Source organism: Camelus bactrianus, chromosome 6 (assembly GCF_048773025.1).
Source record: "Camelus bactrianus isolate YW-2024 breed Bactrian camel chromosome 6, ASM4877302v1, whole genome shotgun sequence".
Taxonomy (NCBI): Eukaryota; Metazoa; Chordata; class Mammalia; order Artiodactyla; family Camelidae; genus Camelus; species Camelus bactrianus.
In genome coordinates this window covers 79,398,300-79,415,000 of record NC_133544.1, presented here as the reverse complement: position 1 = coordinate 79,415,000, position 16,701 = coordinate 79,398,300, and the positions used below count along the sequence as shown (strand labels likewise).

Sequence of the window (16,701 nt, the reverse complement as noted above, 5' to 3'; positions counted from 1 at the left end):
TCCAGTCCCCATTAGCTCTGTGGTTTTCTGTATCTTCTCAAAGTCAGACTCTTACCTCATGCCTACACTTTTTACAACCTGTTACTTGCCCAGGTGGAGAACTGTGGGGCTAAGGGATTCCCAGGTGTCATGTCAGTTACCATGAGAGGCCAACATTGATGTCTGGCAGCTGCTTGGCTAATCCTTCTTCCATAGCTTTCATTATTCTGCCATTACCCTTTTGTCATCTCTGGATTCAGTGAACAGGGAGCAAGAAGTTGATGCAGAAACATGCTCTGCTGGTGTTTCTGGGGCACTGTCTTTTTCTGTCCTTTACAAATTGTAATTTCTGCCCTATCATAATCTTTGGGTTTGCTGTCCTTTCATTTGTTCATTTGTACTGGTGTCTCTGCATTTGCTTTCAGGCAATGTAGAGGTGTACTCTGGCAGTAGCCACAAAAATGTGGGTACTAGGGTAGAGTATAAGCTCCTTTTGGGAAGATACCGCTGAGCTAGAATGAAGCAGAGGGAGACTGCAAAGCCTGCCTCCATTCCCTGAGAGCCCCTGCGTAGGCCCCCATAAATGTGCTAAGCCTCAGGCCAATGCAAACAGGCCTCTTTCTCAGAAAGACTGGAATGTGTTTCAGTTTGTTGTATGTGTGGCCCCCTGGGGGTGGTAGTCTTCCAAGAACAATCTCCTGTTGTTACTGCCCCATGGAATCCAGGAACACAAGTCCATGTCCTCCAGAGCCAGGTGATCAAGGGGCATTCCCTGGGTGGCAGCAGTAAAAACCAGGTCATCAGATGTAAAAACTGAGGTACCAAATATATGTAGAAGCCCCACTTGGGGAAGTCCTGGCACTCTGGAGTGTGGTGAGGGGGGTGCAAAGATGGCACCCTCTGAAAAAAGAAAAAGGAAAAAGAAACAAAAAAGACAGGAAAAAGACAATAAGAAAAAAAAGATAAGAACTAAAAAGAAGAAAAAGAATAAAGGGGGAAAAATGGCAGCCACCTGCATTAGTAAGGCAGAGGTGGGCAGGGAGAGGGTACCCACCAGCATCGTCCCTGGAGAGTATCCCAGCTGGTCCTTGCCCCTCAGACCATCACTGTAAAATTAGCAGATCAGTCTTTTCTTGGTGCTTTATGAAGGGCTGCTCCTGTGCTGGGCCCTGCGGCGGATGAGTCTGCGTGGGAGCCCTTCAAGAGCCGTTCCTCTGTTCCACACATGCCCTGTGGGTCTTCAAAGCCAGATGCATTGGAGGCGGTCTCTCAGGGGCCCATGTTAAAAGTTGGGGTATCAGATGTGAGATATGTACCCTTTGCTCCTTAGGTTGAAGCTCTGGGTTTTGAGTTCCCTCCCGCTTTGTCTGGGGGTGGAGTTTATAGTGAGATGGTGTCTCAGCCTTTCCTGTCTGCTTTGACATGCTTTCCCTCTTTGTCCAACGTGAAGGGGTCACTCAGCCAGTTTGTAATTTTTTTTTTTTTCAGAGGAAATTGTTTCAGATATAACTGTGGATTCGATGTGTTCCAGGGAGGAGATGAGCTCAGTTGCTATCTTGAACCAGAATTCTGTGTTTGCTTTCAGAAGAGAGTTTATTTTTTGGTCACTTTCAGCTAAAGGCAGATCTCAGTCTCCTGACGATGTGCATGCAGTTCCTCTCAATGTGTGTGTGTTGTTTAGAAATACCACCTTTGGCTCCATGACCGTAAGGTCAGTGACCTCGGTGGCTACTTCAGTATAGTTTTGTTTGGCTGTGTTATAACTTGTGACTTTGTAGCAAAAAAAAAAAAAAATCCTTCCCAGGATGGCTTGTGACTTTTAGCAGCTCCTTCTCCTTTGGGAAGTACTTGATGTTAAGAGAAAGGGTGTTGTGGAGTTGAAAGGATATACAAATTGGAGACACATAATGTTTTGCTTAATGGCTGTCATCAGGAAGACAATGAGAAACAATTCAGCTTTCCATTTTGGGACTTTCCAATACACATTCCAGTATTTAGGCTGGGGAGAAAAACCAATGCCCTTCAAATTTCAAAGGAAAGAATTCTTGCAACCTTGATGACAATCAAAGTAACCTATGTGATGTTCGTTTAATGAGTTATATGTTTCTTTCAAAATTTAGTTTCATACCTGATTTCTCTTTCTCTTTAGAAGTGGAACGAATAGTGAAAGCCAATGACCGTGAATATAACGAAAAGTTCCAGTACGCAGTGAGTAAAACACACATAGCACACTCTTGTTGGGGTAGGTCCGACCTTAAGGACAGTGTGAGGGTCGTGCCTCTTATAACTTTATGATTTCAGTAGAAACTTTGTTGGCCCATTTTAATAGCAAGATGCCATATGGTTGCATAAATACAGATTTTAGTAATGTTCATATACATTTCTGTTCTGCATTAAGAGTGGTTGGTATTCATATTGGTATAGGAAGAAGATGAAGTATTTTCTTTGTCAAGAATTGATGCTTATTTCATTTTGGTGCCCATTTGAGCAAATGAATAATGTAAGACTAATATGAAAATAGGCCTCCATAGTAGTACTTGGTGATGGAAGTGGTGTTAGTAGCTGATGGGTGATGAATGACATTTGAAGATCTTCTCTAAGCAACTCAGGTTTGATGTGGAAAAGTACATGTAAGAGAAAGTTCCCAGAACTGAATGATTATATTTACCAAGTGAGCAGTGAGAATGATGAGTTAAAGTGTGTGAGGATTAGTTAAAATGTGTGAGCTTTAAGCTTTTACTGAACTACCTTCTTTTAAAATGAGAGTTTTCTTTATTTACATAAGAAAGATTTATTGAGAGTCTAAGTGGCTCTAAGTCTACTGTTTTAGAAACGTGGGATGCATTGGTGAACAACTTCGTGAATTATATCATGGGCTCTCAAAAATATTCCTCATCTTCCCTTGGCTCAACCTGAGTTGCTCCATGGAGTCTTTTATAAGTTCTAAGAAAGACAAATGGTAAATTGATTCTGTACATGACATGTGGCATACAAGAGCTGCTGTGATTGAGTGTACCAGCACATTAATGAAAGTCTCAATTCAAAGAAGAGTTTGACAGCCGTTAAGGCATAGAGAGATGTGATAAGATGTGAGTGTCATGGGGCAAACTGTGGCAGTATCCATCCAGGAACTAGCCAGAGGAGAGACAATTTTGGCCAATGGATTATTCTTAATAATTTGACCAATGGATTGTATTTTAGTATTGGTAGTTCTTTTCCACATGTGGGAATGGATGCATGCATTAGACTATGGTAGCTTGATACTATTAAACATTCAACAGAGGTAGCTGACAGCTCCTGTTTTCTCATGCTGTGCTATCATGTAAACTTGTGATTATAATTTTGATGTTCAATGTCAGTTTCCCTACAGGGAGTCAGCACACTGTCTCTATGACAGATTTCTCATGTAAACTAATATATAGGCACTCTGATTTTATTTGTCAATCTTGTAAGCTTGGTTAAAGTAAGTATGCCCTTGAGAGATGGAATCCCTCTCAGGAGGCTGAAGAACATGCTTTGTAGCCTGGGGCTGGGAGGTGGTAGTGGGTCTATAATCCCCTATGGTGATTAATGCCACTCTGTGCAGCCTCCTGACATTTAGTCATTTAGTCTTTCTGCTGCTCACCACACTTGGCCCCATGCCAAGAATGGATTTCTAGCCATTCTAAAGCCAGTCCTTTAACTAGAGGGTGACCTTGAAAGTCTTGACCATGAAACCCTAAATCAGAGAAGTAGCCGTGTGTATTTCAAGACCTTGGAGGGGAAAAACAGTAATAAGTGATCTACTTTGGAGTAATTATGCATTTAAGTACTTGGCTGTATTTACTTGTTTTCCAGTGTACAAGTATTTTCATTCTGTGAGTAGTAACCATATAAAGAAAGCTATATTCTATTTGCTTTTTGTAAGATGATATAGTCTATTATATTTATTCTTATTTTTACTTAATTTATGGACTATTTCAAACTTAGAGAAAAGTATAGGAAATAATATGACACCCATATGCCCAACACCCAGATTGAATAGATGTTAGCAATTTGCCATGATTCCTTCAGATCTTTCTTTTAAAATGATATGGAGAGAGTTTTCTCTCAAGCTTGCATGATATTGAACAAAAGCACACAGATATGTGACTGGGGCTATGTTTTCTGTTGGGCTTTCTAACAACGACAAGGCAGTAGAACAATATTCTGCAGCTGCAGCATATGACACAAGGCAGCTCAGTCTCTGAGTTAAAAAATACTCAGGAAAAGACAAAACCCATTGAGAGCTGGCAAAACCAAGAATGACAAGAGCTGAGAGAGGGAAGCTGCGGAGCAGAGAGGGGCAGCAGTGCCCCAGGTCTAATGACCCCTACTTTGGCTCAGAGGGGATGAGCTAGGCCCTCCTAGAATGAGCAAGGTACCCCACTAGACTCGACTGGTGGTGTATTGATTTGGGATCTTGCAACAGATGTCTGGCCATACAGTGGGCTGTGGGACCCTTCTCAGCCTGTGTGTTCAGCTACAGAACTGGGGATAATAAAAGTACTTAGATAGTTATTGTAAGGATTGAAGTAGAGTAACACACAATGACCCTATGAGCCAGCCTATGTAGAGATGGGATTTGAATCTGTATCTAAGTTTTAAGGATTTTTAAGCACTTCCTGTATGGACTATCCTTTTAAGAAAGGCAGAACCCAGGGGGTCTTTTGCTCAGTCTTGCCATCTTTAAAGGCTATTACCCCAAATGGAAATGGATTTGAAGAAATCCCAACAGATCTTAGGAAGAATGACCGTAATAATAGAAGAAGTAATATTCCTACCCAAAGATTGAAAAGGAGATGGGAATAAACCAAAAAATTATTATAAGAAAGGTGAAAGGAGAAATGGTGAAGCTTCTTCAAATGTAGTGGAAAGAGCATTTTGGGATAAGATAGATCATAGTGTGAATCCTCTCTTATTTGCTAACTTGTGATCTCGATTTGTTTATTTCTCTGAGCATCAGTTAATCTCATCTGTGAAATGGGGAATTTTCCTCATAGGATTATCTACCAAAAGATTAAATGAAATAACTTACATAAATATCTAATAATAGTAGGACTAGCTAATATATATTAGATGCTCACTATGCACCAGGCCCTATGCTAAACCTTTTATATGCAATTTTTCCTCTCAACCCTAAATGGCTGTGGACAAGGATGCACAATAAATTTTAGATTCCCTAGAAAGTACTGATTAAAGTAAGATATTGGTGAAAATAATGTTAGGAAGATACTGAGAAATTGGCTAAAGTTGTAAACAAACTTTTTGCAGCAGATATCACAGCAAAAAATGAGCAAATCTGTGCTACTGAAGGTGTGGAAGTTGCTGATACATTATGCACATGATGCAACAGCAGAGAAACAAATACACCTAAAAAAAAAAATAGACCAACAGTTTAAATGATTGTGGAAGTAGAGACCACCCCACCGCTGCCCCTGCCAAATGAGCCGTGTAGAAATGATAATAGTTTGATGAGGTACTTGTTGATTAGCTACTCTGTACAAAATATTTGATGAGTTCAGGAAATTTTCTGATGTTGGCAGACATATGGTTAACAGTGATGATAATAACAAAAAAGTTAGTGATGGTAATAATAATAGCTTACACATATCTAGTGCTTACCATGTGAAAGACAGGGTTCTACACACTCTACTACATTAAACTCATTTCATCTCACAACTCCATGAAGAGAGCACTTTAATTATCTCACTTTTATATATGAGCATAGAGAGCACTGATGCACAGAGATCTCACTTAAGTGACTTGCTCAAGGTCACACAGTTAGATAATAACTCCCATTCTTTTTTTTTTTCTTGTGCTTTTAAATTTTATTTTTTTTAAATTTTAATACTTTATTTTTTAGAGCAGTTTCAGGTTCACAGCAGAAATGAGCAGAAAATATGGAGAATAACTCCTATTCTTAACAGCTTTGAGTCCAGCTGGGTTCCAGGTGCTTTGTACATATTGCTAATCTTCTACAAAACCTAGAGAGGTGACCTGGGGATCCCTTTAGTACCTTGTCTGAGGTCACACAGCTAGTAGGTAGAATTCTGATTTAGATTGGCCAGATTCAAAGTCTGTTTTTTCCCCATGATACCATGCTGCTCTTTTGACTAATCTTGAAAAACAAACAGCAGAACAACAACAAAAAACCCAAAACACAATCCCCTGATTCTACTCTCCTTCCCTGACATACCTGCTGGTAAAGTTTTTCTACGCTAAAGACAAAGGCAGATAAAGGAGGTATAAAATTTTATAAATGTGAGGCTAAGAATGACCTTAAATCTTACCCTTAGCATTTGTAGATAAGAACTTGGGAGAAAAATTTACACAAAACTCAGATAAATGGTCTAATTCCCACAGGCATTAAGCCTGGCTAAGCAAACATTTCTCTTTGAAGACTGAAGGAAGATATTTCAATACCTAGAGAACTCTAATTTGTCAACAAACCCTTAAGCTTCAAAGCACTTTATGGGATATAGCACAGGCTTAAAAAAACGATCAAAAGTGCTTTTAAGAGATAAAGGGTTTAGAACACAAACAAAAGACAAGGTTAATGATTCTAAGTGAAATCAATTGACAAGTGAGACACGATATTGTGAAAACTGGAAGGTGGAAAACATAAAACTACGAGTGGGATTTCAGACTGCCAAGATGTGTGTAACAGTGGGTTGGAGAAGGGAGAGAGCCAAGTGCTAGAGTTATTACTCTCATTAGAAAAGGAGTTCAAAGTCTTCTTGGTTAATAACAGGAATGAATAATAGCAGCAATGAGAACAGTTGTTGTATTAAAATGTATTAGTTTTAAAAATGTTAGAAATGTGAGAACCAGCCAAATGGCCAGACTATTTATTCCTGTTAAAAGGAGTTTGAAGAGAACGGTAGAAGTAGTGAAAACAGTTGGAGTTGTATTAAGATGTGTTGATGTCAAAAAAAAAAGTCAGAAAAAGTGTTGGATTAATTATAGGTATTTTCTGACTTTACTTAAAAATAAAGGTTGTTGGAAAACATTGGTTCCCACTGGTTCCTACTCTTTTTCTTTCTCACATTATACAGACATACTATCTCCTACTTCAACTGTCTTGAACTCTTAACAGAATTTGAGAAGGGAGATAAACTTATTTGAGTGCTGAAAATGTTAACCTGCCTCAAACTCAGGAAGTTCAGTAAAGATGAACACTTAATAACTTTTATCTGAATTATTGATCCTGTTCAGAAATTGCATAGGCTTGTATAAGTGAGTGAAAATTTAACCAAGTAGTTTTGCACGCTTATAAAGAAAGGCTTCCATCCAAAAATTGCAATTCCAACACCTTAATTTATTCCTAGAATCTTGAAATGTCTTGTTGATATTCTGGTTATTGGATAGAAGCTTTTGTTGCTCTTAGGAATTTTGTAATTGGTAGAACAATGACCATTTGGATTTTCCAAAGAGTGTTCATTCAGTGTGACAGTACAATTCATTCTCAGCAGTCAGGGCTATAGTGACGTCACCAAGATGTCCTTCAATGTGAACTCCTTCCATTTCCCACCCACCCATTTAAATGGGGTTTTGGATGTTTCTACAATCACTTCTCTTTTCTCTGAACTCAGAATAAGTAGTTAAGAGTGGAGTGAAAAATTATGGCCCACCATCATTCTGGGTGTGTGAACCTGGACAGTCACTGGACCTCGTTAGACCTATATTGTAATGACGTGTCTGTGTTTCTCTGAGGCCAGTCTGGAATAGCAGTAAAACTGTCTATTCCTGTGTGTGGATGAAACAATGATTCATTGTCCCTTTTTACAGAAATAAAAATGATTTTCAAAATTCACTGTTCACAATATGCCTGCTCCATGCCTAGCAACATGTGTATTTGTTGACTTACTTTCCAAAGAGGTTTTGAGGTAATGTGCAAAAAGAATGTGAAACTCAAAGGAGTAAAAGTACATGAGGAAATTGAGATGGGCAGGGTATTTTTAGGTGGGCCCCAAACTGCATGCTAGAAGGCCCTGTTTCCTAGGTGGCAGTTATTTAAAAAGGGGGTACAAATTCTGCTTTACACTTTCAAGGAATGTATATAATATACTCAAGAAGGGAAGACCAGCACAAAAGAACAAATTTGGTAATAGGTGATAATGAAAAGGTAATGCTAAATTCTAACTTTGTGATGTGGCCTGTGTTAGGGAGATGAAGGCTCAGTGTGAGTCAGAGTGTTTGAGGAAGTGTTGCCTGAGGAAATGGGAAATGATTCTAGCCTTATTTATTGGTACCACCACCGCCAGAAAGGAAAGACAGGATTAGAAGTCCCACCTATTTGAGGGTGGAGGTGTGTCATGGGAAATTAGGGTCCACATAGGTGAGACCAGAGTGCTTAAAAAAATTTGAATTTGAATGTGAGGTAATAGGCTCTTAGGAGCTGAGTAGTCACAGAGTGGAAAAAGGATTTTGTTAGCCCCCCAGATTAAATAGATGTGGTGCCCAAATGGAAATGCCCAGGTTAATATGGAATGTAGCTTGGGTGGGGTTAGAATTGTTGATCAGGGTTATCAGTTGGAAGGAGGTACCTAAAGCTGGGAGGAAAAATAGCACTTGTTAAGGAGTGATGGCTGAAAGGAGTGGGGATGGAAACTCCCCCACAGTTAGAGAAGGAGAGGGAGGGAGTCCAAGAAGGAGCAGAAGAAAAGAGAAGAGGTTGGATAAAGGCTGGAGGTAGGGTGTGTGTGTGTGTGTGTGTGGTGGTGGTGGGGGAGTCCCTCAGGAAATAGGGGTTGTGTAACCGTATCTGATGCTAGGTGCTCATGAGCTTATGAACTAAGGTAAAACATCTTTAAATCAGAAGGAAGCAGGCCAAGCTCAGTGGGAATGTATACTTAGAAGGCATGAGGTCCTGGGTTCAATCCCCAGTACCTCCAGTAAATAAATAAGCCTAATTACCTCCTCCCCCCCAAAAATGTTAATAAGTAAATAAACAAGATAGTTTAAAAAGTGATTTAAAAAATCAGAAGGAAGCAATTGGAGGACCTGAAGAAAGCTGTTTTATTTTATTTTTTTAAGTTAGGATTTGGAAGTCAGAGGGCAGGAAAAAAAGACATGCAAAAAAAAGGGAGTGGGGTCTAGCCCACTTAATGAATAATTTGCAATAAAAAGAGGTAAACAGTATAAAAGCTTTCAGGCTCACTGAAATGAAGGATTTTTGAATCAGTCTTCATTTTAGCTATCCAAGTATATAAAGTCCACGGAAAGGTAAAACTCTAAAACATTTTTTTTGGGAGACTTTTGTGGTATCAACATATTGGGACACATCACAGCCCCGCTTTAATCCCCGGCCTGATGGAAAATCTAGGTTTCTCTTTCGTTTCTTCATGAGCAGCATAATTGCACTGCCAGCATGCTGCAGATTCTCACCAAGAGGGCTGATAACCAAAGCAATTTATGCACCAGCTGAAAAGTACAGATGATGACAAGAACTGTGACAGGTTGGAGTTAGTTGTGGAAAGTGCCAGTAACTTGCATTTGCAATAGGTGTCTGGTTGTTGGTTGTTGCGTTTTTGTATTGGGAAGTTACCATAGTAATAGTGGCTTTTTAGCAAACATTGGAAGTGCCCTCTGTTTTGTGTGCTGTTAATATCTGTGTATATTATTCTACGTTCTACATGACAGAGGTCTTTATTTTTCCTTTATAAATAATTTACTTGTAGCAGAAAAGATAATTTTTGAACGTTTCTCAAATTTATTTTTATTCTGGATTCAAGAGTTTAAAAGTATAAATATTTTATCTTTTTGAAATCTGATTTATTTAAATGGCTAAACATTTGTCTTAATTTTTTTTGTTTCTTCAATTTGGTTGATCTGTTTTAATCTTTTGTTTTAGCCTCTGAATTCCTATTCCTCAATGTTCTAAAATGGTACATTAAGGTAATTAAACAATCCAGTTAAGCTCTAACTCTGAAGTCTTTATTTACCTGTTCTGGGCTTGAGATAATTTCGGCATCCTCATAAACCAGTTCCATTCCATCTGCTTAGTGAGGTAAATTTCAAGTCAAACCACATAAACTAGGTTTGTTTGTTTGTTTGTTTATTTATTTATTTTACTTTTACTTTCTTCATTGCAATGATATAAGATTAAAGAGTTTCCAAGCAATGTGTAATTGGAATTAAAAGTTAAAGTAAACTAATTTTGATGTTAAAATTTTGGAGCTGTAGTATAGCTTAGCTGTGGTAGGTTAGATTTAAAGTAAGACTGAGAAAAGAAAGGTGGAGCAGGAAGGAAAGTAACCTCCTGTGTGAAGCAAGAACTACAACTGCAGTTTCCTTCGTTGGCAAATGGTTTGTGAAAGTAATCCATAAATCAATCACGTGTTTGACATTGGGCAAGTTCAGTAACAGTTGAGAGGTTAACGGAAAAACCACCAACCCCAATGTTCTCAAGATGGTTTTTAATCCTGGTTTGTAATTTTCTTTACTGGACCAAATAGCTTGTTTCTGTGAATCATATTATTAAAAGGTGATAACTATCATATTTTACATTTTGTAGTTGAAAGATTAATCAAATCATTTGTGTTTACAATGTAATCTCAAATTCATGTCCACTGTTATAAAATCAGTGCTCAGATTACTATTGAATTTTATATCTTTCTATATGCAGTTTCCTACAAGAGTAAACTATTTAAGCATTAAAGTTAAACCTGAAGATAATTTAAAAATGATCCTAGGAGTTGATTAGGGGCCATATATGTATGTGTGTGTGTGTGTGTATAGACATGTTTGTGTGTTGCATGATTATGTGCATATAGGAAAGGTTGTAGTTGTAAGAATGTGTTTGTATATCTTTGTAAGAGTGTTCTGACTTGAATGTGAGAGACTATTTTTTGAAGAATTAAGTAGAGAACTGCAGATTCTTATATTTAGATTGGTAATCAAAATCTCTACCTGCTGGTACCCTGGTCTTGACATCTCTAGCAGCCCTAGTTGTGTGTTCTGGGTTTCATGTGCACCCCTTGGTTGTAAAGTTTGCTGTGAGTCAAGGTCACATTATTATAGCTATTGCTGTCCTGGTGCAGTCCAGGTAAGTTGCAGGTGGTGACATCATTCTTCACCAGTAGTCCAAAAGTGCAGGGAAGATGGGTTGTTTTATACATATGGGAAAACCTGACTGGTACAGTAAGGAAGTTAGCTTAAGTTCATCATGGAATCTCAGTGTAGAGTTATCCTTTAAAGCGTTTCCATCCACTTCTCTCTGGAATTTTCACTGATGACATATCCAGTGCATGCTCAGACCCCTCTAGAGGAGGGAAACTCACCACTGCTGAAAGGGGCCTTTTCTGTCTTTGCATAGTTTTGATTATTAGACAGTTTTTCCATCAGTTGAACCAAATCGATCTTCTCTTGCTTTATTGTCATTGGGTTAGCTTCCTTCTGAGGCCAAAGTAGAGTAAACGTGTCTCCTGTCTCACGTGACATCCCTTCTAATACTTGGTTCAGCTGAGCAGACTAGTCTCCAGAACAGTCATCTCCAGTCCCTGTTCTTTTTAAAGAGCGCCAGCTCTGCTGTCGTTTCTCAAAGTGGGTTGCTCCAGACTCAAGCAGTATTCTGCAAGTTCCGTGACCAGCTTGGAGTGGAAAGTTATTTTATTTTTTTAATTTTATTTTTAAAATTGAAGTACAGTCAGTTACAATGTGTCAGTTTCTGGTGTACAGCACAGTGTCCCAGTCATGCATATACATACATATATTCATTTTGGAGTAGAAGAATTATTCATACAGTTAATATTGCACTAGCTTTTTGGTGATTGTTGACTCCTGTGAATCTCATTTTAATTGTTAATAACCAGGACTGTGCCGCATTTATCTCTGATTCTTGCCTGTCATAGAACAGGCACTTACTCTGTCATTAAACTATCCCTTTCACTTCTGTGTCACATGTGGACTTCCTGAGCATGTCTTCTGCATCTCCACTGATAGCTAATTCAGTGGGCCAATCGAATCAGAGGCTCTGGGGGTGGAGTCCAGGCATTGGTCTTTAAAAAATAAATCTCCCCATGTGATTCTAATGAACAACCAGGTTAAGAATCACTGATATAAGTTATTAATTAAAAGATTGAGCACAACAGAGTTGAGGACAGAGCCACATGCCTTATGTCTAGATACCTCCCAATGGGTAGCCATTGGGCCATTAATCATTGTATTTTGTGTCCATAACTGGTTTACAATCTCTGTAATGATCTGTCCTGCCTGCCAAGCCAGTTTTTGTTTAATTATGGTATATTATTGCTGTCTATATTAAGAAGCAGAAAGCCTTTTAAAAATATTAAATCTATGATACTGCTGGTTTAGATGACATCTATATGGAAGCAGAAGGAAGGGATGAATAATTGAACTTTGAAGCTTCTCTCCAAGTCATGTTTCTATGATTCTTGCAGACCACGTAGTCCCATCCTGCAATATTTTAAACACTCTTGTAGGCCAAATGCTGCAAAAACGCCATTGTTCTAAGCAAGACATTTTTGAGGTTAGAAGCTCAAATGGGCTGAACTTCATAATGTTCTGCAGAGAAAGCATTGTTCAGCCTTTTCTAGGTGAAAAAATAAGCTAAAGGAATGTTTGATTTTTTTCTTCTCCCTTGCTCTCTGATATGGAAAAATGAACAAACTGCATAAAAACATGCTAAAAAATGTGAAAATTTAATATTTATGCTATAGGCTGTCTTTGGCAAATGTACTTCTCGAAGTTACGTACTAGAAATTACTTATTTGTGTTGTGAATTACCAACAATTATATGAGCTCATGTTGTTCTGATAAATGGAATTGCTTCCCCCCACCATGTATTATTTTGCATTTAAAAAACTGGGTTTATCAGCCTTGTATTGAGTAATTAGTGGTTATCACTTTCTTAAATGCTTTAGAGACTTAAAAAAGTTTAAGGTAAGGTCTTAGCCCCTCAGGAATTTGCTATCCCCTTGAGGTTTTGAGGTTATTTTATATGCAGAAATGAAATAACAGTGTCAGACATCGAAGTATTAAGTATAAAAATGAATGGTGTTAGATTTATAATGAACATTTTCACTATATCTGGGCGAGGAGTGTAATTTTTTAAGAAGAGGTGAATTCTTTTTTATACTTTGTTCATATTGGTAATAAATGTCTTTTGAAAAAAAAATATGAAAGAATGGTAAAATACCATGCTGCATTGATAACAGTATAAAAATGGTCTAACTTGATTTGAAAGCCTGTCAGTTTGCATTGCACTTTGAATCCCTGTCTGAATTTGAGGAACCACTGGCTACTCAAAAAGCCAAGTACCAGTCACCTTCAAAGCCATCTAAACCTAAACTGACTGAAGAAAACGATGTGCTCGTTCAAAAGTTCTGGGATATTCTGGAATTGAATGTTTTGAGTATGAAAAGCAGTTGAATTTTTTTGTTTAATTCAAATGTGAGTTTCATATATGTGATCATTAAAAATAAATACTTAAAATATTTTGACATTAGGAATAATTTCTGAATTTGTGCTTTATGAGCACATAATTGTAAATAAATTCCTGAAACCATTCAGGGCCAATATGCTGTTTCTTGTGTAAATGATCAGAATTTGGCATTTCGTATTTTCTTCTTTTGAGAAAAGGGTTCTCCTGGCCCCTCATTCCTTCCCTTAATCCCGCTATGCTCCCCTTGCCTCCAGATACCTGTGCAATTACTTCCATGGTCTTTTGTTTTCCAACTTAATGCTTGAACTGATCTTTTTATTTTCCAGAGCTTAAATTACAGATGTGTGAAGAATCTCTGATTTTTGTGGTTATCCAATGTATTTTTCTAGGTGTGGAAAGTGAAAGCTAGAAAAATGTCTTCAGCTGAGGCAAAAGGACAGTTTCTTTTTATAGTCTAAGCCCCTGGTGTAGGGCATTTCAGTGTTTCAGCTCTGATGTTGACTCAGCCCCATGGTCTACTAGTGAAATCAAGTATCTCTCAAAGTTCATAATCTGTAGTGGACACATGGGACTTTTTTGGATTTTTACTAATTTAACTAAAGTGTTTACACAGGCTTTTGAAAAAAAAATCCTTGCACCCTTTCTTATATCGCGAAAATTTGTGTTTATCAAAACTCTAAGCGGCTATTTCATACTTAGCTTCTTGAAGTGTGATCCACAGACCTCTGATCAGATCACGTTCTCCCCTAGAGCTTGTTAGAAATGCAGACTCTCAGGCCACATCACAAAAACTACTGAGTCAGAATCTGCATTTGAACAAAACCCCACATGATTAGTTTACATATTTGAGTTTCAGAAGCACTAGACAGATCCTCTATTCTTATTTCAGTTAGGGGTGCCTGGAAGATTTTGCCAAAAGCAAAGAGGTGAGGAGGGAAAAGAGTATTTAATTAACAAGTACAGTGCTAGTGCTTTATATGCATTATCTGATCTGATCTTCCCAGCTCTGCATGGTAAATATTATTACCCACATTTTACAGATGGGGAAACTGAGGACTAGAGGGACTAAGATTTTTTTCCAAGGTGACTTAGTTGGTAAAGTGTGGAGTCACCTTTCAGAGTTGGGACTCCAAGCCGTCCCTTTTTCCTAATACTCAGTTATCCCCGGAACAGTTAGCACTTCCCCAAGTTCTCACTGACTGGATTGTTCTTTCTTTATGGTGAATATGACTTAGATTTTAGGGGGAAAATGTCTTCAAGCAGCTCTCTCAGCTTTCCTGAACCAAGGTTTGCAAGGAGGCTCTTTCTTCTTAATCTTTGCATCTGATATTTGAGGTTTGATTTATCTTCCATATGTAATTCCTTTCTTCATGGCATGTCTGCCTTCCTCCCTGCCTTTCTTGTTCCCTGTCTCCTCCTCCTTCTTTACAATAGTTCCTGTCAAAATAGTTGTGTGTCTGTCATGAGTAAGAAGGCACATGTTCAAAGTATTTTATGTTGCGGTTTTGCAACAGAACCTTGGCATATTTTAATGGCATTTTCAGGGAAATGTGTGGCTTAGTCTCAAATGCAGAGTGCAGTTTGAATTCGTGGAGTAGAGGCTGTTAGCACTGTAGGCTGTGATAAGCCCCTTCCTCAGCTACACGCCAATGGGAAGTGAAATGCTTTCAGCCGAACCAGGTATGGGCGTCCAACTCTGCTGCACCGCCTGCTTTCAGGCTTCCTTCCCCAAGTCTCACGTCCCACGTCTGCCTAGTTGCCTGGTGCTTTCCTGTTTCCAAGGTCTTTCCTGTTTCCAAGGTCTTTCCTCACATTGAAATGTTAGAAATTCATGTTATCTTCTCTTGGGTACTTGAGCTGTAACAGAGGATGGACGACAGTGTTTGACATTATATGCTGCATCTGTCCCCCCTCCACCCCTACCCCGTGCCTAGCCTGGTGCCAGCCTAATAGATGTGCACATTTTTTGGTAGAGGGATTCTCTGAATCATTGCAACAGTCAGCTTCTTATTTGTCCATTTATTCATGCATTTATTTAACCACCACAACCATTATTAAACATTTAAAAGCATTATTACAAATTACATTACTCGGAACAAGAATTATCGAGGAATTGCTGTGCGCCGGGCGCAGGGGTGGGTACGTAGAGGAGGGCGAGATTCGTTCATACCTGCCTTCAGGGAGCTAAGCCACAGTCCACTGGGGGCTTTTCTTAAGGTCTAGAACCAGAAATTTTCCTAGAAGCCTCAGGGGTGCGGGGCCTATGCTAGTGTTTTCAGGCTTTCTGGATGTGACTTTCCTTACTGAGTGTGTAAGCAAATCATCTCACTGGAAAGAATTATTATGGGAAGAGAGTATCTGAAATGGGATTGATAGCCTTTGTTGTTTAAATATAAACAAGAACCACTCTGGGAAAACCTGTTCCCCAAAAAGCCTTCAGGGTGCATGCCGTAGTCAGATTCTTAGGTTTTGCCGCCTCTACCCTCTTCAAGTCCCTTGTCCTGTTTCTGGTGCCACTGGAAGTGGCAGTAGGAGGGACACAGAACACAGTCTTCCACTCTCATGAAATGCTGCCTGATTCTACTCTGCCAAAACCACCAACCCCTTTGACTTCTTCCTTCCCAAACCAGCACACTTGCATAGGGGTGTGGGTAAACTTGATTTCTGAACCCTTACCCCAGGTGGAGTGCATCAGGAGGAGGAATGTGGAAGGGGAATTCACTGGGGAAGAGAAATTTGGTGGAGGTGGGATGAGATGGTGGAGAAGGTGCGGGCACTGCATCTAGGAGCCCCTCATTCATTTGTCCATTCATTTATTCAGGAAACAGGAAAGGGTCTGCTCTGCTTTATTCCAAAGCAGCTTTGTTCCAAAGCAGCTTTGTACCCCGTTGTACAGTTCCTGGCTGGCCTCCCCAGTGATGCGCGGGTGGATCCTTTACTACTAAATAAATAAATGCCACTGTAACTTGCCCTGGGCCTCGTGCTTGGAATTGCTCCTGCGAGAAGCAGCTCAGTTGCAAATCAGTTCAGCAACTTAATGTATCTGTCCCAGGGAGTTTTGATTGGAGACTCCCATTTGAAACCACTGTGCATCTTCCCTGGTCATGTCCTGGCAACTCTTGCTCTGCTCAGCACTCATTTGAGCTTCTTACTGAGTCTCCTTGTCAGCTCCTACAGCAGACAGCTGCCTACTTTTATGTGTGTTATTATGGAACCCCACTGCCAGTTCCTTGAAGCAAATTTAGGCTAGTCTTATTTTAACTCGGACCATCCTAAGCAAAACTTGCAAATTTGAT

At 39.2% G+C, this 16,701-nt stretch overlaps 1 protein-coding gene across 6 annotated transcripts in view; it reads left to right on the top strand.

Moving 5' to 3' along the window:
* Positions 1 to 16,701, top strand: part of ATP8B4 (ATPase phospholipid transporting 8B4 (putative)) — a 211,004-nt gene that overhangs the window by 31,045 nt on the left and 163,258 nt on the right. For all 6 annotated transcript variants that reach the window (XM_074366090.1, XM_074366091.1, XM_074366093.1 and 3 more), the window contains one exon: positions 2,129 to 2,187. In XM_074366090.1, the coding sequence (XP_074222191.1) occupies positions 2,129 to 2,187 (59 nt within the window). The remainder of the gene's footprint in view (positions 1 to 2,128; positions 2,188 to 16,701) is intronic.